The sequence below is a fragment of the Natator depressus genome, chromosome 13 (assembly GCF_965152275.1).
Source record: "Natator depressus isolate rNatDep1 chromosome 13, rNatDep2.hap1, whole genome shotgun sequence".
NCBI classification, from domain to species: domain Eukaryota; kingdom Metazoa; phylum Chordata; order Testudines; family Cheloniidae; genus Natator; species Natator depressus.
Window position 1 is genome coordinate 18576080 of NC_134246.1, and position 26061 is coordinate 18602140.

A 26061-nucleotide genomic window follows, 5' to 3' on the forward strand; every position below is an offset into this window, starting at 1 on the left:
CAATAATGAACAAAGTTCAAAAACACAAATAGATTTTGAGAGAAGTGTAGTGATTTTGGTGTCCATGTTACTTTTATTCTAAGGTGCACTTGTTTTTAAAACAAAGATCTCCATAAATATACTTGCAATGAAAAATATATTGGAGCAGGTAGGCATTTACAACAGAGATGGCTGATATGTACCCAAGACATGATTTTAACAAATATTACTTGAAAAATTATTATGATCATGAAGTGACAGATCTGTTTCCTTGATTCTACATGACGACACTGGATCTCTCATGGAACTCCAACCAAATAGTAATATTGGGATCACAGATATAGCTCAGGATGTGTGATGTCCTAACATTTGCTTTTTGTGTTACGTGTACACAAACATGTTTATGCCGATACAAATCGCAATAAAGCTCTGAAAATTAAACACAGAGGTAGTAAAATAAAAATAAGATAGTACATGCAAAAATTACCCTTTCTGCTTGTTTTCATCACTGAAGTAGAAAAGGCGTGAGGCATGAAAAATGAGCTCCACTAGATAGTGAGGTACCAGCAAAATTAGCCCCAGACGTTGAAGGCTGTAATGGAAAATGAAGGTTACTTATTTGTAACAGAGATTCTTCAAGATGGCCCTGTATATTCACACTTGTGGGTACTGTGCTGCCTTATTGTAAAGCCTTCTTTTAGCAGTGCCAGCTTGAATGCTCCCACTCCTACTCCTACCCCCCTCCTCAGCATCACAACATACCCAAGATGAACATAGGAGATAGAGCACCCTCATCATCTCAATTCCTTCCACCACAAAGCCAGAGATACAGAACAAACAAATATTCTGACAGAGGGGGGAAGGCAATAGGAAATGTGAATAGGCAGAGCTCTTTTGAAGAACCTTGGTTACAAGTAAATAACCTTCATTTTTTCCTTTGAGCAGCTCTGCATATTCCCATTTATGGAACAGATTGATAAACAGTGCTGAGACTAACCTAGAGGTGGACCCAGAGTCCTAGTTGAATAGAGACAAGCACTGCTTTGCCAAATCCAGCGTTTGCCCTAGAAGCCGAGTCCAGAGCATAGCGTTTACTGAAAGTTTCCATCAAAGTCCAGATTGTAGCTTGCAACTTTCAGCAACAGACACCTACCTAACACAAGCAAAGGAGGTAGCCACACTTGTCTAATGGTCTAATTGCATCTGACACAAGAATTTTTGCCAGTAGGAGGCATTCAGTAATACATTGTTTAACCCTCTGAGAAATAGTTTGGGAAGAAATCATATACCCCTTATCATTCTTGGCATAAGACATAACCAATCTAGATGATATACAAAAAATTTAGTTCTTTCTAGGTAATAGGCCAGGGTCCTTCTGACATCCAAAGTATGTAGGACAGATTCTCACTGATTAGAGTGCAGCTGCCGGGGGGAAACCTGGCATGTTAATTAAGAATCTGGGATCAGGTCTGAGAACTACTTATCCTTATGAAAAGAAGTGAAAGGTGGATCAGCCATAAGGACATTCAACTCACTCCCCTTGCTGATGCGATAGCAATAAGAGAAGGCATTTTGATAGATAAATAGTAGAACACTCAACCAGGGGTTCAAAAGGCAATTTTACCAGCATGAAGAACACCAAATTCAGGTTCCAAGAAGAGACAGGTTTCTAACTGAGGGATACACATTTGACAAGACCTTCATAAATCTTCTAACTGAACAAACAAAAACAGCAATCTACTAGACAGAGTATGATACGCTGAGACGGCTGCCAAATGAACTTTTAATGATAAGCTAGATAATGTACTTAAAGAATCAGGGGTTAAATACTCCAGAACACAAGGAATGGAAGCCAATGCAGGGGAATTAGATTTTCCCTTCATGCAAGCCTGAAATCTAGAAGCTGATGCCGCTTAAAATGGACCGGTAGACTGTATTCAAGAATTAATTAGTATGTCCTGTACAGATGAAGAACATGACTGCTCAAGAGTAGAGTCAAAGTCCGAATGCCCACACTATTTGGTGAAGTGATTGTGGGTCTGAATGAAAGATCCTGTCCTCCTGCTGGGACAGAGGAAAACACAGGAAGACTTCCAGGGAGTTAAAGGAGATTGGTAAACCACTGCTGACATGGCCAAACTGGGACAATGAGTATCATCTTTGCCATGCCCTGACAGCTCTCTCACTACCTTCTGGATCAGTGGAAAACAAGAGGAAAGCATACATCAACCTCTTTTCCCAGTGCAGAAGGAAGGCATCTGACAGGGGCTGACTGTTCCTGCCTGCTCTTGAACAGAAGAGAGATCTTTTGTTGAACTTTGTTGCAAACAGGTCTACATCTGGTTGACCCCAACTGGAGAACACAGTCTGGACTAAAAGAAAACGAGTACTTGTGGCACCTTAGAGACTAACCAATTTATTTGAGCATAAGCTTTCGTGAGCTACAGCTCACTTCATCGGATGCATACTGTGGAAAGTGTAGAAGATCTTTTTATACACACAAAGCATGAAAAAATACCTCCCCCCACCCCACTCTCCTGCCAGTAATAGCTTATCTAAAGTGATCACTCTCCTTACAATGTGTATGATAATCAAAGTGGGCCATTTCCAGCACAAATCCAGGGTTTAACAAGAACGTCGGGGGGGAGGGGGAGGAACAAGGGGAAATAGGTTACCTTGCATAATGATGACTTAGCCACTCCCAGTCTCTATTCAAGCCTAAGTTAATTGTATCCAATTTGCAAATGAATTCCAATTCAGCAGTCTCTCGCTGCAGTCTGGATTTGAAGTTTTTTTGTTGTAATATCGCAACTTTCATGTCTGTAATCGCGTGACCAGAGAGATTGAAGTGTTCTCCGACTGGTCGATGAATGTTATAATTCTTGACATCTGATCTGTGTCCATTTATTCTTTTACGTAGAGACTGTCCAGTTTGACCAATGTACATGGCAGAGGGGCATTGCTGGCACATGATGGCATATATCACATTGGTGGATATGCAGATGAACGAGCCTCTGATAGTGTGGCTGATGTTATTAGGCCCTGTGATGGTGTCCCCTGAATAGATATGTGGGCACAGCTGGCAATGGGCTTTGTTGCAAGGATAGGTTCCTGGGTTAGTGGTTCTGTTGTGTGGTATGTGGTTGCTGGTGAGTATTTGCTTCAGGTTGGGGGGCTGTCTGTAGGCAAGGACTGGCCTGTCTCCCAGGATTTGTGAGAGTGTTGGGTCATCCTTCAGGATAGGTTGTAGATCCTTAATAATGCGTTGGAGGGGTTTTAGTTGGGGGCTGAAGGTGACGGCTAGTGGCGTTCTGTTATTTTCTTTGTTAGGCCTGTCCTGTAATAGGTGACTTCTGGGAACTCTTCTGGCTCTATCAATCTGTTTCTTCACTTCCGCAGGTGGGTATTGTAGTTGTAAGAATGATCCTTTAGCAACCACTTGTGCACCCAAGATCTGTCTCTGCTTAGATAATCTGTGAATTCATTGGTTTTCCTCTGCCAGAGGTAGAGCAATGGGATAAACTTTGTGACTAATACACCAATCCCATAGACCTATAACCTCTGCACACAGGACAGTGGAGTGAGAACCTCTTGCTTGCTGATGTAATATATCACCGATATATTGTCCCTGACCTGGCTGCACAACTCTCCCCTGAAAGGTGAGGAACAAACAAACAATCTGAGAGCCAGATGAATAGCCCACTAATACACTCATGTGCAGGTGTAACACTGAGAGACCTGGTCATCAGCGGGCGCGATCGAACCGGGGACCTCTGAAGCTCAATACATGAGCTCAATACACGAGCCTCTACCCCATGAGCTACAGCTGGCTCTTAGCTAAGGCTGTAGAGCAGACTCATTTTAACACACACACACACACAATGGAACAGAACACCACACCCAGAAGGTGTGTGCATTACACAGGGGTCTCTCCTGCACAGACCAGTGCCCTTGAACTGTCAAATGGAGATGCTCCACCCAACCTTTGTTTGATGCAGCTGAAGTTACTGTCAGGGATGACTGGAGCACTGAACTGTACACCTCTGAGCATATTCATCCTTACAGACCACCGTTATAGAGAGACTATAACATTCTGAGTCATGGTGATCAACATCTGAAGGCTGTTCTGGCTTGGTCTGTAGACATGAGATATCCAGTGATGCAGTCTCATTATCAGACAAGCAAATGGAGTCACAAAATGTAGCAGCTGCCATAAAGACCACAAGACCCAAGAAGAATTTCATTCTCTGAGAGGAACACTGTCAAATCTTTTACATATGCTTGCTCATTTTGAGAAATCTGTCCTCTGGGAGAAAAGCTCTTCCTTCCACAGAGTGCACTATGGACCCTATAAAGGCAATCATTTTAAAGGGGCAGAGAATTGACTTTGGGCAGTAGAAAAGTAGCCTGAGGTCTGAAAAGAGATTGATTGTGAAGACAATATGGTTTAACAGGTCCTCATGCACAATGCCCCTCAGTAGCCAATTATCCAGATAGGGATAATGAAAATACCCTGATTGCTCAGATGATCCCCTATCACAGAGATGCATTTTGTAAATACCTTGGGCATTATGGAGAGGCAAAATGGAAGCATCTTGTACTGGAAATGATGCCCAGCCACTATAAATCAAAGGTACTTGGGATGATTGTGATTAACAGAAATATAAAAATACACATCCTTTGGATAGAGAGAGTTGTGAACCAATCCATGAGCAACAGTGAAGGGATTTATGGAGGCCAAAGTCAACACCTGGAAATGAAGCCTCTGAGCATATTTGTTCAAGTCCCTTAATCTAGTATTCAATTAAACCCCCACATCCTTCTTTTGAACCAAAAAATAAAAGGAATAAAAGCTCTGACCCCTTAAGTCAGGAGCCTCCTCGACTGCTCCTAAAAGAAGCAACTTTTCCCCTTCAAGAAGAATCGCCTCATGAGAGGGGGGTCCCTAAAGAGTGAGAGGTAGGAGAGATGGGGGGGCACAGCTATTTGAACTGCATGGCATACCAGGGGTAGTCAACTGGCAGACTGTGGGCCAAAACCGGACTGCCAGACGCCTCAGTTTGGACACACCAATGAAATCCATCTTCCTGGAGCCAAAAGTGAACACTGAATCGGATCCTAGCCCTGTAGCACAGGAATTCGACAGGATCAGTCAGCTGCAAATCATGAAGTATGGCACCAATGATGGTGGCCAAAATATCTCTCGACTACTCCACCAGAGTCAGGACAGCTGGAGCCAAGTGCATGGCCCTTGGTTCAAACACATGTAGCCTTGGGAGCTTGACTTAGCGGGCATCCAGCCCCAACATAGGGTGTGTATTCTTGAAACCCTTCAGTCCTTTCGAACTACTGGAAACCAAGACTGGCCTCTTTGAACTTGGATCTGAGGACTGTTCAGATCCAGAGGGTCTGGCCACGAGAGCTTCCTTGAGAAGGAGGAGCTGTAAGCAAGTCTCTGGGACTAAAGGTCCAGCAGATCAAACACGTAGAAAAGGAATGAGTTTCTCCCAGGCACTTGAGGCCCTGAACATAGTCGTGAGATGCTGGGAAGACAGCCAGGCAGGAAATGCACCTTTTGAAACCCAGGTTCTTCTGTTTCTTCAATTCTGCCATAATGCAGAACTGGAAAGAATTGCTAACTAAACTACATACCAACAACACTAACTACATCAAGAAAATAGGCTCTGGTTCCAAAAAGACCAGACAGGTTTACATCTGTCCAGGCATGTGGAAGGATCTGAGGTAGTGAGGTTGCTCCGCCCCCTACATAGCCTTTGCTTAGTATGTCCTGATGAGAGGGGAGCGGGAAAGGTCATGAGAGCAATCTAACGGACACTGCTATGAGAAGGTTTTACCGTAAAGCACCACAAGGTGCCACAGTACCCATAAGTGGGAATATGCAGCGCCATATGAAAAATAGTAAAAGAAAAAAATTGATACTGGAATAATGAAGTAAAGCTTTTCAGTTAGTAACAATTTACAGATACTTACTTCAATACATAGGCACCACATATGTGAGCAATGTAAAGGCAGATATAGTATAGCTGTCTTGGTATATCTTCCTAAAATTAAGAGAAAACTTAAAGTTAAATTTTAGCTAACCTGCTTTAAAACCCACATACTGAAATGTGTCAACCTTCCTTATCTTCCTCACTGCTGTACTTCTGTCTGTAAGGCAAAGGAATTCTATTTGAAGTATGCACCCCATTTAAGTTTCCCACCAAGATTACATTACCAAACGAATCAAGCAATTCAAAATGTATTTTTAAAAGTAAAGTAGCAAAGGTTTCAATTCATACCTTTCGAATCTTTTGAAAGTACAATTCTGGGAGTGCATGAAGCCAATAGGCAATCTGGCAGACATAGAAGAATTTTACCTGAAAACTAAACAATAATTTAGAAGGGAAGAAGTTTAGGATGTTAAGTGTTTAGGTTTTTAAAAGATACAATATTTTATCTCATTCCCTCAGAATAAGAAATGCTGACCTATAATACGCTATCCTATATATCAAAGGAATTGCAAACAGAAACTGCTTTATCAGATACTATCAAGTCAAGAAGTAATTTCTTGAATAAGTGTTTACAAATTCCCTTCCTATTTGCAAGTTCTAGATCACCTTTTGGATCGGTTTTTTGTTTTTGTTTGCGGAGTGGAGGAACACCCACCTACCCACCCAGTTCCTTCAATGGAAGACAGACAGGTTTAGTAATACTGAGTCAGGCAATAATCCTCTAAACACTTCTGCATATGCTTAACTTTACACTCATCGAAATGTGTGTGGCTACTCACATGGCAAAGTTAAACACTGGTGCAAGCATTTCCAGGATGGGAGCCTAACCCGCCCCCCCCCCCGCATGCTCACACTTGGAATACAGAACAAAGGATTTTCAGCTTTTGGTCACTAATACAAATGAAAATGGTCTACATTGTTTATATTACCAAAACAAATTTCTGGTAGCCAACTGTCAAACAGTTAGAAAAAAAGAGAATAAAACACTTACAACATGTGAGAATGGGGATAGTCTTTCCATAACAAGGTAGGGTTTGTCATGAATTCTTCCTGGAAAAAAAGTTGTCATTTAAGAACTTTCATAATATTTTAGATGTGTATTTTTAAAACAAATACAGATAGCAATTTGACTTACTTACTGCAGTCAAAATACTTGCTCCCCAGGCAAATGAAAACAAATAGAAAAATGCTAGCTGCCCCGATTCATTGAATTTGCTGTGCTTCGTTTTTGACAAATGGAGACGTCTATTAATTTTCTGAAAACAAGGAACACATTTGGGGGTATAAAAAACAGATCAACATTTTACTTTTATTGTTATTGGTAGAGGGGAAAAAAGCAAGCTACTTGGCACTTAGCCCTCAATTAAGTAGCCGTTACCTCCAAGATCTTCCATTCCTCATGTTAGGCTCTGATCCTGAAAAATATTACATGCGTGCTTAACTTTGTGTGTGTGAGAAGTCATACTGATGCCTATATGAGAAGTGCTTATGTACTTAAATTTAGTCATGTATTTTTTTTTTCAGGATGAGAGCCTTATTACTTAGTTAGGGTCTGATGCTGCAGGTGTCATTGTAAGGCCAGATTGACCGGGCCCTTTGTATTTCATATTTCCAGGTAATGGAGCTCTAGCATGCATATACAACAGTGAAAATACTAGAACCTTAAGCAAGTCACAAATTTGAGAAGTTATTTGGCAAAGAGGCAAAAAATGAAAACCCAGAAGTTTACAGTCAAAACCTAACTCAGTAGATTTACAGCGATTGCAGAGGAATGTCAATGGTCACCATTAAAGACTGAGGTTAAAAAAAATTGCATGGAAAACAAAAGTGAAAAAATTCACTAGTTATAGAAATTCTTATGTTCTGCTTTTTTTCTGCTTCCCCCCCGCCCCTGCCCCCAGCTTTAGATAAAAGGAAGAGTGGAAAGTACATTTAGATATTAATTCATATTAAATCAAAACATTTCCAATAAAGCAAAATGGAGGAAGGGGGACAGCATTTATTTATTTATTTATTTATTTTTAATTTAAACAGTTTCTATACTGACTTCCAATTTAAAATTTTAGGGACACGAAGGTTCGATGCAGTATACAAACTCCTGTTTTTTCCATCCACTTACTAATGGAGAATACTAGAAGAGTCAGAGAAACTGTGATTAAATATTACTTCATTAAATATATTGTTATATAGACACATTTCCAGAATTTAATAATATTTATATTGAATGACAAAGGAACCACCAGCATGTAATGCGTAAATACACCTACATGGTTTTATTTTATTTTGCAACATGACTTATACAAGTGCTGGTGTTATCTTATGTAAGACTAGCAGAACAAACGTGTAACAAACAGCCTAAATAAATAATTTACATAAGTAAATTATATTCCCATGGTTAACTTACATCTAGTATGTATTCTTGGATCACAGCATGCAGAATAATGGCTATAAGCATGTAGAAGAAGATGGTGGCAATGTCTTTTGGACCATATTCATAGAAATGAATGGGTTCACTCCTGTCATCTGAAACAAAGTTTTAATTACTACAAAAATATCTATTTGAATAGAATGCATTTACTTATGAAATGTTCTATGCAACAGAGAAAGGATAAATACCTTATCTACTTGTTCTCTGGCACATAGTATCCTATGTATCCAAATTCTTGCATCTTTGGCACATGAATTCTGATCCCCCCTCAAATAGTTTGGAGTATTCCCCACCCCAAATGCAAAGAAAACTATAATTGTAAGACTGGAAGGGAAATGCTGTGGGTAGTACCATTGTGTGTCAGCCTCTATCAGTTCTTTCTGGCCTAGGCCATAGAAAATATAGAGACCCAGCAAAATTCCATCTCAAGAAGTGTAGCTGTATGGAGAAAGGATATTACCGTCAATGTATGGATCTATGTAGCTCAGCTTCATGGATCAAGTATAAGTAAGTAATTTACCCTCTCTCTAAAAAGGGCATCTTACATATCCACTGAAATTTAAAAACCTGTTCCATACTTTCCCCACCCATACCCAACAACCCTCAAAGTTCACACGCAGGCTCCTTCTCAGCAATTCACTTCCCTCTCCCTCAGCTCCTCCATTACCCCTAACTTCCCCAAGCCTTTGCACTGCTTCTGAGGGGTGCGGGAAATACGGTTCTGTATTGTAATTTAAATGAATTATTACTCAGAGTTCTGTATTAATATGCCTAGTAAGGAATCTATTTGTCAAAAAACATTTCCTGAATCTTTTGTGTTGTCTGTATTGTTACAGACATACTTGTTGACAGGTATTTTGAAATAAATGACAGAAAATAATTGAAACTGATGTGCTTATATTGTGTTATTCTGAGAAATAAAATATACAAAATTTTGCAGAATTTTAAAATATTGTGTGCAGAATTTTTAATTTTTTGGCACAGAATTCCCTCAGGCATAAATTTAGTGAAAGAATAAAGCAGAATCCCATTCCTTACAGCAGAGCACATTTATTTCCCCCCCCTCCTCCTTTTGGGGGAGGGAAAGAGCATCTGCCTACAATTCAATGGTTTTCAAATGTTTGTACTGGTGACCCTTTCACATACCAAGCCTCTGAGTGCGACCCCCCTTATAAATTAAAAACATTTTTTATATAATTTAACACCACTATAAATGCTGGAGGCAAAGCGGGGTTTGGGGTGAGGCTGACAGCTCATGACCCCCCAATGTAATAACCTCGTGATCCCCTGAGGGGTCCTGACCCACAATTTGAGAACCCCTGACCTACATATTCCATATCCATCACTGCTTGCAAACAGTAATGTATGAAAAAATTAGCTGGGGGTTTCTGCTAATCAATGAAGCAAGGCTGGTGAGGTAATATTCAATTACAAGCATAAAGGCTTTTGCCCAAAAAGATAATGAGCATAGTTGTTTTTTTTCCCCTAGACTTGGAATATTTTGTTTTTCTGTAAAAACAGCAAATTTAGTAAACACAATATGAAAACATGACATAAAGAAATACTGAATGCACAGGGAGGGTGAAGAGAACAAGTGTAAGGTCCTTTCAGCACAGGCGCAGACTTTTGAAAGTCCCAGGGAGTGCTTGACCCCCGGCTCCGCCCCCACTCCACCCCTTCCCCCAAGGCCCCACTCCTGCCCTGCCTCCTCCCGTCTCTGCTCCACCACCCTGCCTCTTCCCACCCCATTCTGCCCCCTCCCCTGAGTGCGCCATGTCCTTGCTCCTCTCCCCTTCCCCACCAGAGCCTCCTGCCTGCACGCCATGAAACAGTGGACTGCGGCGGGAGGGAGGGAGGGAGGGAGGAGTTGATTCATGGGGCCTGCCGGTGGGCAGGAGGCACTGGGGAGGGCCGGGGGGGACGCTGACTGGGGGGCTGCCAGTACCATTTTTTCCCCGTGGGTGTTCCAGCCCCAGAGCACCCACGGAGTCGGCACTTATGCCTTTCAGGCATAGACAGGTTATTCTTATTATAGGCAATGCAGGTAGCAAAACCTGTAGTTAAGATTGTCTGACACTTACCATTTAAAGAGCCTGTGTTCAGTTGCTTATTACTACTTTTCCAGACTTTAACTATTCAGGCTGAAGTTTCCCATGGCAGGTACCTGCCTCAAGCTGATTCCCCCCCGCCCCAGTGTTTCAGATAAAGTGGTTCAGTGATTTCCGAGGATGAGATTAGGGAAGTATGCTATTTTGTTCAAATTAAATAAATCTTATAACCATTTTGTTGAGAAGCTCTAGTGTTTCGATGCATTGGAGATGTGGGTGCAGACATGTATTCAACTCAGCTGTCCGCACACCCAAGTCAGGGTAGGATGATGCTCGTCCTCTCCCCTCATAACCTCTCTCATGGCTACATACGGGCAGCACTGCCCGGACCCTCCGTAGTTCCTTTGAACTCCGTAGTTCCTCCCAGCTGGAGACTCCGATGTGGAGGGGCAGAGCATGGGTCACGCCATACATATCTGCACCCACATCTTGAAGAGCAACAGTTACAATACAGGTAAGCAACAGTCTCTTCTTCGACTGCTTGCAGAGTTGTATTCCACTCAGGTGACTCACAAGCCGTTCCAGCAGGAGGTGGGCTCAGAGTCTTTAATCAGTTAGTGCGCAGAAGTGCATTCCAAAAATTTACGTCCAATCTTGATGCCATGGTGATAATGAAATGCCTAGCAAAAGTATCCACAGAAGACCATTCAGCTCTGCAGATATCCACTGTTGAGACATCACTAAGCAGCACAGCAGATGTCCACTAAGTTCTGGTTCAATTAACCTGCAATGATTGTAGAGTTGTCAACTGAGCCACTACATAAGCCGTGGTAATGCAGAGAGTAATCCCCTTGGATATGGTCTGCATGGAAACAGACCTGCATGGCCTTCATTTGCTCAGCATAGGACACAAAGATTCAAGGTGATAAACGAAATGGCTTATTTCTCTCTAAATAAAACGCTAAGCACCACCTGACATCTAAGTTATGTAGATGCTGCTCCTTTGCACTTGAATGTGGTTTGGGAAAAAAATATAAGTAAATAACCTGATTAAAGTGAAACACAGATTCCACTTTAGACAAAAAATTGGGTGTAGTCTTAAAGCACCGCCTTGTCCTTGAAGTATACAGAGGATCTTGAAGTGTACAGAGGATCTGCCATTAAGGACTGCAACTCACTAACTCTTCCTGCAGACGTTATAACCACAAGGAAGGCCATTTTCGGAGAGAGGAGAGCATGTGAACATGTTGCTGCTGACTTAAATAGTGGACCCATCAGCGCTGCCAAGACTGTATTAAAGTCCACAATGGTACTGTTTCTTTCACAGGTGGGAAAAAATGGATAACACCCTTAAAAAAAAAAATTCTCACCATCACAGGGTGTGAGAATATTAACTTCACTTGAATAGGAGAATGGAAAGAGGAGATCGCCACCAAGCGAACCTTCAGGCAGCTCAGTGAGAGACCTGAAGATTTCAAATGCAGCAAATAATCCTAAAAGTGTCCTGAATCTGCACTAATGTGGGCTGAATGTCTTTGGATGTTGCCCAAATCAAAAACTGTTGTCCACTTAGACAAATAGGTGGAGTTTGTAGTTGGTTTTCTACTACTAAGCAGAATATCTCTAACTACCTCCAAGCATTGCTCCTTCCTTTGATCTAGCCAGGCAGCCTCCACACATTAAGGTGCAGACTACTCAATGCTCGATAAACATTCTGGCCATGATGTTGAGTGAGAGGTTTGGGAGGTCAAGCTGACAGAGAGGGGTGGTCAGAAAACCAACGTTGCCTCAGCCATGGGAAGAATAGCAGCCAGGGTAATCATGCAGAATCTCATGTACTTGCTTATGTTTGTGGAGAGCGTGGAGATTGAGGATAGGTCTCATTCCTCCCTTGAATCTGGGGGATCAGGAAGTATTGGGAACAAAACCCCTTTCCATAAAGATAAGGAACCTCCTCTATAGTTCCTAGAGTACACAGGGTTTGTACCTGCTGTAACAGCAGTGACTCATGATAGGGGTTCCTCTAGAGGGACAGGAAGATTGGAGGGTGGAATGGATAGGAACTAATGGCGTAACCTAATCCCACAGTGTTTAAGACCCATCTGTCCATATTTATTGTCTCCCAAGCACTGTAGAAGTGAGACAGCCTATCCCCAAATATTTGGAGCATGGATACGACATTGACAACTATGGTGCTGCTCTCGAAACGCCACTCAAATAGACTGTCTAGCTGAAGAAGGAAGAGGACAGACCATTTGACTAAAACTAGACCAAGAAGGTTTCCTCCTCCATGATTTGTGCCCCTTTCTAAGGAAATCTTGCTACCTCATGGGGTAGGAGGACTGATGAAAATATCAGTGAGAACAATATTGCCATTGTTGGTTCTCAAAATGCAGTCTCTTTGCGGCTTGGTTATAAATCTCCAATGAGCGTAGCATGGCCTGCAAGTCCTTGAAAGGATGTACTGTCTCAGCAGTTTTCTCCGAGGATAGGAGATAGGATAGCTGCCCCACAAGAAGGGCAATGTTTAAACTCCAATCAGGGCATCCCACAGGGAGAAACCATCTAAGTAAGGGTACTAAACTATAAATATGTACAAAAAGTTATAAAGAGCTGTGAAGACAAGTGTGAAGAAAGATCACACTAAGCGCTGCAACTCTAGCTGGGGGCAATGAGAAGGAACTGAGAGGGGGTCAGGCAGCACCACCCTTATATAGCCATGGGAGGGATTATGAAAGGAGGAGCATAAGTGCTGCCCCTACTGATACTGGTAGGCAAAATTCTCCAACTTTGATGTGCTAGGCACACACGCGCCTGAGTGGAATACATGTCTTAAACTACTCAAAGAACACTGTCTTGCCTGTGCTCTCACTGCTTCTGTTACTGGCTTCCAGGTAGCATGGAGGAAAAGGAGGAAGTCTAACAGGAATGCAGAAGGGTGAGAAAGGAATGTTGGGGTGGGAATGGGAGCATGAGGGTGGAAAGAGGATTACAGAGGTCTATAACCACTAAAAAAAAAAAAAAAAAACAACTCCCCTTCAGAATATGGAATTCAAGACTTGAGTCTCTATGTTCCTCAGCTCTATATTCATCTCCATTTTGCCCTATTGATAAACTGTGCGAATCATCCCCTGCTTGTGGCTGGTCCACATGGAGATAACAGTCTCTTACTGCTACCAATTACTGTTAGTTCAAGTGGTGGATATCTATAGAGTGGACATAAGTGTCTGAGCCTTGCTGGTGACAAACTAGGGTCAAATTCTGCTTTTTCAGTGTTGTGGGGTTGTTGGATTATTTTATTTATTTATTATACCCAAAATACACTATGCTGAAGGAATGTTAAGATTGCAAAATTAAGTACTGAAGGGTGCCAGAATTAAGGGTGCCCATAAAACCATAGTTCAACCTCCTGCTGTGCATACATTATAATATAGTCTTTAATTACATGACCATATGCTATTTTTTCCCACAGCACCTCTGCCTCTGTCAGTGCAGAGAAAGGACAGTGCTGTAGGAATGAATCAGAGTTGTACAGTGTATGAGGCTGTTGTCTATAGGACTGCTGCCTCATTTGTTGCAGGAGTTGGAAGATGTGAGGTGTCTCATAGATACAGAGAGGGGAAAATGTGATTACACCTACAAAAACTGGTAACGGGACTCAAGGGCAGGTGTAGTTCCTGAAGTTATTTTTTAAATATATATTGGATAGATTTCAAGTCAATAGTGTAATTTTAAAATAAATTTATCTGATGGGACATAAAGCGAGAAGTATGTGAGTCAGACCTCTGATATCTTATGCCATTATTCAGGATCTAGCTATTTTAGATAGTCATCCCTGAAGTAATGTCTGTAACTTTTAAAGACAAAAATAAATTAATCCATTTAAGAACATAAGACAATGTGTGATTAAAAATGGGAAACATTTAGGAAACCACATTCAGAGTTACAAAATATTCTACTTGGTATGAAAAGCACCAAGTTATAAAAAGCAAGTGGAAGGCATACCATCCCTAATCAAGTGAAGCTGTGGTGTAATAGCAGTATTAACTATAGCAAAAAAAATCAAAAGTGGTAATTGCTTATCACTAGTGAAGAACTAGGAGCTTAGGTGTTATAATGGTGAGAACATTAGAAATCCCCCAAGACAAAAAAGAAATAAGAAAGATTCTGTGAAATACAAGTGAAATGAGTTAGCGGTAAGACGATTATTATTTATAAATGGAGAACTTTTTATAATTGGGTTGTTATGCTATAGAGAAATAGACAGTGGATTTGCTTTATTCTTACCAGTGGTGTAGGTAACGTTGTACTGCACAGTAATAAAGATGATGACATACTTGGCTGTGACCTGAAATTAAAAAAAAAAAAAAAAAAAGCAAGAGAGAGGAAAAATAGAAAAATTGGCCACATTAACATTCAAAGTTTTAAACACACACTAAACTACAAGCATAGTAATTCCAGAGCCCCTAAACGCTCCTTCTCAGATGAAGTCTATAAGGAAGAATATGAAATCAATTAGAATAAATTTTGAGGGAACACAGTTACTTTAATGCAAACAGTTATTAATATTTAAATATATTTATGAAGCAGAAACCCTTAACATATAAAGTTAAAGTAACTGGAACTTGGCAAAGAAAGTGGGGATGGGTCCCACTCAGCCAGTCTTGGTTAAAGTCTATACTACTTGCTGATAGTTGATACCATCCACCATTGATGATTTCACACACCCACATCCACTTTTCAAATAAATCATTTAACATGTGTGTCTATGCTATATGGGGCCATGACTTTACTTCTGTGCAGATGGTCAGACTAGATCATCATGACAGTGCCTTCTGGCATTAAAGTCTATGAGTCTATTTTAGCTTAAGGCTCAATGTCATCCTTCTCACACCACTTTATAAAATATTTTAAATGTTGTTTTTGGTACAGAACGGAGGGTACAGAAATTAAAATGACTTTCATTTTCTCCAAAAGTAAAATAGATTCTTTAAATCCTATTAATATTAGTCAAATGAGTAAGTCCAGCAGACTTTTAAAACTAGATTTTTACACCATGCCCATCACTGTAGCATCCAAGTACCTAGGCCTCCCATAGCAAATAGATCTATCTGAATGTATGCATTCAAATTTCTGGGGCATAAAGCCAGAGATGGATACCCACGAATCACTTGTGAATTTGAATGAGAGAGAAGCACACACACTGTTGTAACATGCACAAAGTGTAATCCATTGTACGCTCTCTTTTAAATTGACCGGCATTGGAAAGATTTATAAGGAAATATGAGTCATACCAGAAAAAGCTTTTCTCATGTATTATGAAATCTATAATTTGTAGTAACATGGATATAAGGATGCACAGAAATATACAGTTATGTAAAATATACACAAACTCAACTAGCACTCAGGAAGCTGCAGTGGCATAACAAATTTTTTTAAAAAGTAAACATCCAAATTTAACGAATAGGTCAAAACTGCACATGAATCCCTTGTGTGAATAATTAAGTTATACTGTTTGGGGTACATACATGTGAACCTCCTATACCAGAAGACCTAGAACGTCAAGGAACTCTCTTTTAAAAACAGTTCTCAATGGGAAAAAGGAGTTCTGTCTTTTTCTCTTGTGAAATGACAGTTTGACTTGTCTCCCTGTTGTGGGAATGGCAGCCAAGTGTCTGCTACCAAAAGACAAGTAAGAAGAATATATTGCCATGTAGATGCAAGTGCCAACAATACCAAATTAAAAGGAAAGAGGCTAGCAGAGCCCTCCCATGCCCCTTAGTGAGCCAGGCATAGGCCACGACCAAAACACCATCTGTTCCAGATCACTACATAGGCTGCAGCACTGTAATTCCCAGAGGGTGGTACCTCCCCTTCACCTGCAGCAACACCAGAAGGCAGCTCCTTTACAGCCAAAGGGAATACTGAAGACGTCAGAAGTTCTGACACTTGCATGTGGTTCTGTGGGGTTGGCATACTGACTGTTGGGTGGGGGAGAAGTCTGGGCACTGGGCTTCAACTGCCACATTCCTTCATTTTCAGTTTTTACCAATTTTCCCCCAATTTTTTTCAAGTTTTTAAATAAAACCCAATAAATTCCTGGGAAATAATTAAAAATCAAAAACAAAGGGCCTTATCCATAGTTGAGAGAGTTGAGTTCTGCACTTGCAGGGATTCAGCCTTTTAGGTATGAGAGTACGAAATATAGCTTATCCTTCCCGAAGTTATAGCACCTAAGAGTGGAATCCACAAAGCAACTTAGGCTCCTGACTCCAATGGAAGTTAAGAGCCTAAGTTGCTTTGTGGGTTCAACTCTTAAGGCCTGTCTACACTTCGAGGTGCTACAGTGGCACTGCTATAGCACTTCAGTGAAGACACTACCTATGCCAACAGGAGGACTTCTGTTGGCATAGGCAATCCACCTCCCCAAGAGGCAGTAGCTAGGTTCCGTCAACCTACTGCTGTCTAAACCAGAGGTTAGGTCACTTTAATTGCATTGTTCAGGGGTGTGGATTTTTCACCACCCCTGAGTGACAGTTATAGTGATCTAATTTCCTAGTGTAAACCAGGCCTTGATCTCTTTGTACAGAAAAAAAAATTGTCTGAGAACTTACATGTAAATTGGTTAGAGTTAAAGTTTTCAAATGGGTCCTTTAAGAAATTTAGCCCCATCTGCCAAACCATTCCACACCCACAGCCCTCGCAAATGATTTAATTGCAGGCACTGTCTATCTACACTAACAATTGTCCAGTAATGTAAATTTTGGGTAGATCTGGTAAAATGTAGTTTTTTTAAACGATTTAGGAATAGTAGTCATTTTTTCCCTTCTTTGTAACTGGAAGTTTTTCCTTCAAAAGAAAAAGAAGAATAGTGTTCTTAAGAAAGCTTCAGAGGAGAATTTACCTCTTTCAAAATGGCTGCTATCTCATACTGTCCTCAAAAGGGACTGAAGCCACAGGCTCTCCTTAGTAAAGATGTCAACTGACTCTATTCATCTACTCTTTTTTGCCTTCTGACTTCATAAGAAAATTCTATCTTCTCTGAATGTAACTTGTCTTCACCCTTTGCCCTTCAGGCCAGAGACTCTTTTTCTTTCTTTGCAGAGCACCCAGCACAATGGGACTGCTGTCCTCCTAATTTGAGCCTCCATAATATAAATATTTACTACTGTTAAATGCAGCCAGTGGCCTCAGTCCCATTAAGAACAAATAGTGATGGAAGGTATGAGTTTCTCTGAAGGAGATTTTATGTGCCAGCCTACGCTGAAGGATAAATCTTTTGGTTATAAAGAATATTGGCAAAAAAGGAGGAGAAAAAAACCAAACCAAAACAAAACAAACAAAAAAAAACAAAACCAAAAAAAAAAAAAAACCAAAACCCCACACCTTCATTTTAAAAGTTTCTTTAAAAAAATATATATAAATACACACACACACTTGTTGCACCGTATCTACTCAAACAGGCAGGGTAGGAGTATGACACTGGGGTGTGCGCACACAGGGAAGTGTAATGAAAGATGTGAGAGCAGGAGTGAGTGATGGGAAAAAAGAATGGTTACTTACCCTACAGAAATTGTGGGGTTTTGAGATGTTATAGTTAGTATGGATCCCACTGAAGGTGCCCATGTGCCTCATGTGTGAGATCAGATATTTTTCAATAGCAATCTCTGTCAAGGCCACACATGCAGCCTGTGCCTCCCCATGCTCCTATATGAGGGCATAAAAGACTGTGACCCTCCCTCAGTTCCCTTATAATTCAAAGCCCATGTTGCAAAGAACTTCAAAAAGCAGGAGTAAAGGGTGGGTCACGGGAGCCACATTGACTACATCATCTCAAAAACAAAACAAAACAAAAAAAACCCATCACACAGTTACCACAGAGAAGTAACTTCATTCTTCTTTTTGTGCCAGTTTGGATCCCACAGTAGGTGACTGGTAAGCAGTATCCCCACCTGGATGCTGGACTCGAGGAGTGACAGTGATATCAGTCAAATAATAATTGAAGTTGTTCCGAATTTGGCATCAGACTTAACCACTGTGTCAAGGGCATAATGACAAGTCAGTGGGCTGTTCCTTGTTGCTGCTTCACATATCTTAGATATCAGCATATTTCTGAAGCAGGCTGAAGATGATGCAAGTGCCCTGGTGGAGTCTGCTCCAACATTTGATGAGGAATATCAATATGTTGAATGCAAGACTAAGTACAATTGTATTGGCGCATAACCTGCTGATATTGCTGCAAGGTGAATTTTGCAAGAACTAAATGCTTATAGTTAAGGATCTGTGGTATGAGAGTCTCAACTGGGTCCAGATTATGTCAGCCTACCAATATGAAGAACCATTTCCATTTCAAGTAGTTCTTCCTACTAGTGGCTTTCTGCTCAGTATGTGGTTTCCTTGCACTTGTCGAGAAGAGCCTTTGTCAGCCATGCTCATCCAGGCTGCCAGCTGCAATGACTGCAGATGTGGGTGCAACATCTGGTTGTGGTTCTGTGAAAACACCCCCATGTCTGGGCAAATCAGGACATAGATGGGAGACCAAACTGACACGTGCAAGAGATCTGATGGCCACAATTACCTCAGCCAACAGGAAGCTGTCAGAATCAGTATGGTTTTGTCCCACCTGATTTTAGATATCATCTTGGAGGACCAGGAAAATCAAAAAAGTCATATAGGAAGGTTGGAGATCATTGTTATAGAAAGGCATCTGGTAACTATCCTGGGCTTGTGCCTCCTCTAGAACAGATCTATTGAGGGAATTTCGCATTGGCAAAATATTGACTATGATGGATGTCTGCAGCGAGCGCTCATGGTTAGTTACCACATGCCTGCTTGGGAAGCGTGCCAGATCATTGATAGTACCTGGAAAGTGTAAGGCCAGTGAGGTTACCCTGTGGTGACACCAAGTCCATGATCTGAAGGCTTCCTGGCACAGAAGGGATGATTATGCATCACCCTGCTTATTGATGTAATGTATTGTAGACATGTGGTCTGTCAACATCTGCACCATAGAGCACTTCAGGACAGACAGCAATGCCACACAGGCCAGTCAGATGGCCCTGCACTTCAGAACATTCAGATGCAGTTTCAAATCATCACCAGATGCCCTTCATCTGTAGATGGTTCAGGTGGGCACCCCAACCTGCCCCAATGCACCTGTGATGAGAGTCACAGAAGGGGGCCAACTACAAGATAACCCTATTTCATAAATTCTTTGAGTCCAGCCACCAAGTGAATTCTTGCAGGACCTGGGGTGGAACCCTGACTCACTTGACCACATGATGCTTGGACAGGGAGTACACAGATCTCAAGCAACTGAGGGAGGGTTGGCATTGCCCCACCCTTTATGCCCATGTACTAGAACATGAGGCGACACAAAGGCATTTGTGCAGCCTGGATAGACATTGCTTTCCAAAAATATCCAGTTGCACATGCCTGAGATGCCATGTGCACCTTAAGTGGGATCCACACTGACACCTACGTAGAGAAGAACTGAAATGTACAACTCTGGTTTCTTAATGTTTCTCTGGTGACACAAAGCAGTTGTAAACCCACGTTAAACTAGCACTGATGCTTTAGCAGTCTGGCTCTGCCCCAGAGTGGCATAAAGCACTTAGAGTCTATTGGTGAATCTAGCCCTAAAAAAAAGTTGATATTACATATCTTCAAATCATTAGGAATGTCACACTGTAGTATTTTCTTTAGGTTTCTCCTTTAGTATTCACCTATAATTTTTTTAAGAGCTTAAAAGTTAAAAAAAAAACCTAGACAAAAACCATAGAAGAAATATAATATGTCAAGATATGGAAATGTGTTGTTAGACCAAACAATATTAATTCTTACCTGCAGTGACACCACCATGGGGAAAAAGTGTCTTTAGAAATCAGTTTAAGCTAATCTAATCTAGGACCACAAACACCAGAATGCATTAGAGTACTCATAAATGAATCCCTCATCATTACCAGTAAACATTAAGGTTGTTTACATGCATTAATCGTGCGTTTACAAGCCTTATGTTTGGATTTCTTTTAAGTTTAAACTTACCACTGAATTTGTGGGCTTGTAATTATCTCAGAAATAAGCATTATAACGTCCCTGTTATGGTTTTGCCCTGAATTATGTACTCTCAACCCTAACTCTACTTAAACAATTTGTGTCTCAGAATTATTCATTTAGATTTATAATAAAAGAGTGCTTATCCTGGACTTGATGTGTCTCCACGATCATTGTAGAAAGATACAAGTGCACAAGCCTTCCCAAATTAAAAAAAGAAGCAGCCAACAAAAACTATCAAGTCAGTCAACACCGTGATACTATCCTGCTACGTCTACCAAGCGGCCAATGGACTTTGACTTCATGTACAGGCAGGAATCTAAGCCAGCAGAGCTCACCCCAGTCTTCCAGCACAAGAGGCCTCAGAACAAAAGCTGCTTTGACTGGCGGCAGGGGGGGGGCGCGGGGGCGGAATCAGGTGGCAGTCATCTAGAAGGTTGCAGTCCGGCACTGCAAACAGTCAGTTCAAGGTTGGAAAATCCACAATGGAGACGGTTTTCATATGAAGGTGCAAGAATATTAAGCATATCCTGCTGCACAGGATTGAGACTCAGGGCACTGTCCAAGAAATAGAGGGATTTCAAGCAAGGGGCTTCCTGAATTGAGGTGGGGTGATTGATGGGATGCATATCCTGATTCTGACCTTGCCACTAAGAATGTGAAGGGAAAGGGTTACTCTTCAACGCTTATACAATCACAGCTGGATCACCAGGAACATTTTTCTGACATTGGCTGGTCAGGGAAGAGCATATTTAGGCATACAAGATTTTTGCAAAAGATGAGGCAGGGACAGTCTTCCCTTACTGGCATATTCACACTGATGGCTTGAAATGCCAGTAGTGATTCCAGAGGACCCGGCCCATCCTTTGTTTCTCTGGCTCACTAAAGCTTACACTGGACACCCAGACAGCACCAGGATGACTGCTGAATGTGCAAAGGATGCTGACAATGCCTCATAACTAGGCTGGATCTCAGCCAGGCAAATATTTTTATATATTATTGCTGCATGTTGTGTATTACACATTTGTGAAAGCAAAGGAGGAAACATTACTGGCAGCATGGAGGGGTGAAATGGAAAGACTGCCTATTTTGAACAGCCAGACATAAGGGCAGTTACAAGAGTCTACAAAGGAGCTCTATGGCTCAGGAAGGCCTTAAAAGAGTGTGTCATGGTATTGCAGTTTGCCATAGTATATCAGCATGCTGCTTTTGTGTACTTTGTATATTTGGCTTCAATGCCAATATTTATAAATTCCTGTTGTGAATCTGGTGAGAGGGGAGTGGTGTTTTGGCCTATGTCATTTCTGTTTGGGGACACCAATACAAATACTGTTATTTTTTAAAAAGACTAAGTGCAAAAAACAAACAGTAAACTCAAATAAAACCTTTATTACATGCATGAAAGCAAAGTGGTAATCAGAAGTCATATATATTATATATATTAGTCATAGTTTTTATTTTCCACGGGTATTCAGTGAAAGGGACAAAGTTATGCCCGAGTCTTTTTTGGGGGGAGTGGGATGTGTATATGGTCCTGTGTGTATATAGAGTTGTCCATGGAGTGCACCTGCTGATGGGGAGGTGGTATTTGGGCATTTTGCTCCAGATTACTGTGCAACACCTGTGTTTGGTGCTTGAACAGAATCATAACATTTCTTGGAATATTTCTTGGTGCACCTCTTGGTCCTTCTGCTTTTGCTCGGTCTCGATAATGCCATCTGTCCAATGCCTATTCTCCTCATCAGCAACATATGAGGACTGGTTAGGCTCAGGATCAGAGTATCTCCTAGAAAATGTCTCTTTTGTCCTCTGTAACAATCTCAATGACATCATCTGTGTACAGTTCAACAAAATTCTCCACAAGGGAAGAAGGGCTTTCCCCACTGCCTAGTTCTGCAAGCTAAAGAAAAGTGAGCCCCCTGAGCAATGAACACTTCCTCCACACAGCAGGATGATTTGTTTCGTTGGACTGGGGAAATCAGACTTAAAACCAAATCACTGTCCTCTGCAATGTTTACATTACATGTGTACTGTACAAGTGTATGCTTAAAAAGCAGGTATTCCAATTGGACAGTCACCGATTGCTTTTTAGGCTCAGGTATCAGTGTTGGTATCTTTCTGTTCACTTACAATGACTTGATATGTAGTGTTTTATAAAAAAATTTCAGCCATCTTGGTATCAAAACATGTTGGCTACTAAGCTATTAATTGAAAAAAAAAAACGGGCTATTGTAAAAGCCAATTCCTTTGTTCTCTGACTGTACACTAATGGCTGCCATTTTGAAAGGGGAGAAGAGGGCCTCGGAGGTTTTGGGCACCATGAAGAAGGGTTGGGAGGGAAGAGTCATACATTTAAAAAAAAAAAAATGCAGCAATACACCTAGGCTCATCTGGGATTGTCAGGGTCTGGCCCATTTCCAGCTGTATATTGAAGAGCTGGTCATTCTCTGAAGGGTCTGCATGCTCCTTCCTATTCCCCTTCTTCCTGGGCACTGCAGGGGTTTCCTCCTCTGGATCTTGAAGTGTGTCCACTGTCACTTTTGGGGTGATGGTGGTGTCTCTGCCACACGTGGAATGCAGCTCAATGTAGAACTGGCAGAACTGTGGAGAGGTCTATGCCACCTATGAAATGGAACTCATTTTAGACGTGGCAGATCTATGGGTGGACCCAATTTTTTGTTCCGCTCCCTTGCCTTCTAGTACAACTGGTGAAGGTCCTTCACCCAGCATTGCTTCTTTCCCTGTTGTAGCCCAGGGCTTGCTTTCGTTCTTCAATGTCTGCATACTAAGCCTTATTCCTCTGGTTGCCCTGCAGCTGGACTTGTACAGCCCTGTCTCCCTGCATGCAAAGAAGATTCAGGACCTTCTTTTCCTGATCCAGATAGGAGAACAAGATTTAGGTGATGCTCTATCTTTGCACTGAGCCATGCTCTCTGTTCAAAAAAAGGTGGGCTACTGGGTGTGCCTGCAAAGCTAAGGTAACAGGAAAAAAGGTATTTCCAAAACACACTGGGAATTTTAAAGCGGTCAGGTTTCTGGTCACTGTGACTCCTGGGCAGTGAGTTCAAAATTGCGACTGGTGTGGTCGCAGAGGGCATCATGGGACTGTTGTTGGGGAACTCCTAACTGACACAGGCAATGCAGTATCCACGCTGGCATTTTGTCTGCTGAATTATGTCTGCTGAGGACTTTCATTTGCAGAAGTGGTTTTATTTGGGCAACAGAAAGGCTGGGTTTTGTCAATTTACATCAGATTTGGGTGTGGATGCATGCAAACCTGCGACAAAAAAAGGCAGCTTCTGTTGACAAAAACTTAGACCAGGACAAAAACTGCTTTTTTGTGGTTTAGGATAATCCAAGGCACTCTTAATGCGGAATAAAAATAACCATGTGTAGAGTAGATATTGTATTTAAATTTCACACTAATTTCTCTAAATGTCCCATGTAGACAAGCCCTTAGTAACAATTCCTAAATATACATAAAATACAGTACTTCTGAATATTAGGATGCTTTTTCACTTGATAAATAATGATCAATTTTCTAGAAAGATATTTCTATCTTAGCAGCTACTTTTAAAAATACAGATTAATCAGGAACTCTTTTTGAGTTTCTTTGCTACACTTGGCTATAAACCACTGAGTATGTTAATACTTCAAAATTCTCAACACCAACTTCTTTCATCAATAAAGATGCAGCACTGACTGGATCCAGATAGATTCCAAGGCCAGAAGGGATCACTATGATCATCTAGTCTGCCCTCCTGTGTAACAAAGGCCTTTGGACTTCCCCAAAATAATTCCTAGAGCATATCTTTTAGAAAAACATCCAATCTTGATTTTAAACTTGACAGTGAGAGAATCCACCACAACCCTTGGTAAACTGTTCGATTGGTTAATTGCTCTCACCATTAAAAATTTATGCCTTATTTCCAGTCTGAATTTGTCTAGCTTCAACTTCCAGCCATTGGATCATGTTATACCTTTCCCTACTAGAAGAGCCCACTATCAAATATTTGTTAGACTTACAGACTGTAATCAAGTCACCCCTTAACCTTCTCTTTGAAATAGACTCAAGGAGCTCAATCTATCACTATAAGGCATGTTTTCTAATCCTTTAATCATTCTTGTGGCCCTTCTCAGAGCCCTCTCCAATAGGCCTTTCACAGTTATCCTGCAATCAACATCCTTCTTGAATTGTTGACATCAGAACTGGACACAGTATTCCAGCAGCAGTAACATCCTCTGTGCTAAATACAGAGGTAAAATAACCTCTCTACTCCTACACAAAAATCCCCTGTTTATGCATCCCAGGATGGCACTAGATCTTTTGGCCACAGTGTCTCACCAGGCAGTTAAGTGCAACTGATTATCTATTACAACCACAACTACGAGACTTTTTCAGAGTCACTCCTTCCCAGGATAGAGTCCCCCATGATGGAAGTATGGCCTACGTTCTTTATTCCTAGATGTATACCTTTACTTTCGGCCATATTAAAAATGCATATTGGTTGTGTGCTCCCAGTTTACCAAGCAATCCAGATCGCGCTGAATCAGTGACCTCTTCTCTTCATTATTTACAACACCCTCAATTTTGGGGTCATCTGCAAATTTTATCAGTAATGATTTTGTGTTTTCTTGTGCCATGTTAATTTTATATTGTTCTGGTGTTTTTTTAAAAAAATCAAAATGTCACGCAGTACCAAATCAAACACTTTAAAGAAGTCAAAATATATGACATCAACCAAACTTGTAATCTCATAAAAAAAGCTATCAAGTTAGTCTGACAGGATCTATTTTCCTTAAACCCTTGCTGATTTGCATTACCGTTCTTTAATTCTTTATTAATAATTTCTCATGTGGGCAACTCCACTTTCTTGCCCTGGATAATGTCAGGCTGACAGGCCAAAATTACATGGGTCATCCCATTTACCCTTTTTAAGGACTGGCACATTATCTGTCTTCCAGTCTTCTGAAACTTTCCCAATGCTCTAAGACTTATTGAAAAAATCAACCTTAACAGTCCAGTGAGCTCCTCAGCCAGCTCTTTTAAACTTCTTGGATCCAAGTTATGGGGACATCCTGATTTTAAAAAACTTTAGCAGCTTCTGTTTAACATCCACCAGAGTTACTCATGGAATGGAAAGAGTATATCACCACCTATGATGAGACTATATCATCTGGTTTTTTTCCCCAAATACATAACAAAAATATTTGAGTGCTTAGCTTTTTCTGCATTATTACTGATAATTCTATCATTTCCAAGTAGTAATTCTACAACTAGTAATCCATCTAGAATCCTAGATCTATACTCTGTTTTAGTGGAAACGACCATAACCTATTTGAGAAGTGGAAAATGTGGACAAACCAAAACAAAGTATTTGTTGAAGTTCTCATGATCATTCCATTCCATCAGAAAAGGGAAGACAATACAGTTACAGTAGGAAATCTTAGCTAGAGAAGAAGAGCTTGATAGAGTGCTGTTCTGATGTATAAGAGAACTGTCCTTTGATATTACGTGAAAAGTTTTCCAAGTCTATGGCAA

At 41.1% G+C, this 26061-nt stretch overlaps 1 protein-coding gene across 1 annotated transcript in view; it reads right to left on the bottom strand.

Moving 5' to 3' along the window:
* The window catches only part of LOC141997627 (translocating chain-associated membrane protein 1-like 1), a 48575-nt gene that overhangs the window by 15566 nt on the left and 6948 nt on the right, over positions 1 to 26061 (bottom strand). Inside the window, exons 2-8 of the mRNA XM_074970051.1 lie at positions 14754 to 14814; positions 8395 to 8513; positions 7130 to 7246; positions 6982 to 7040; positions 6279 to 6363; positions 5971 to 6041; positions 467 to 571 (exon numbers count right to left, since the gene is read on the bottom strand). Of these exons, the coding sequence (XP_074826152.1) occupies positions 467 to 571; positions 5971 to 6041; positions 6279 to 6363; positions 6982 to 7040; positions 7130 to 7246; positions 8395 to 8513; positions 14754 to 14814 (617 nt within the window). The remainder of the gene's footprint in view (positions 1 to 466; positions 572 to 5970; positions 6042 to 6278; positions 6364 to 6981; positions 7041 to 7129; positions 7247 to 8394; positions 8514 to 14753; positions 14815 to 26061) is intronic.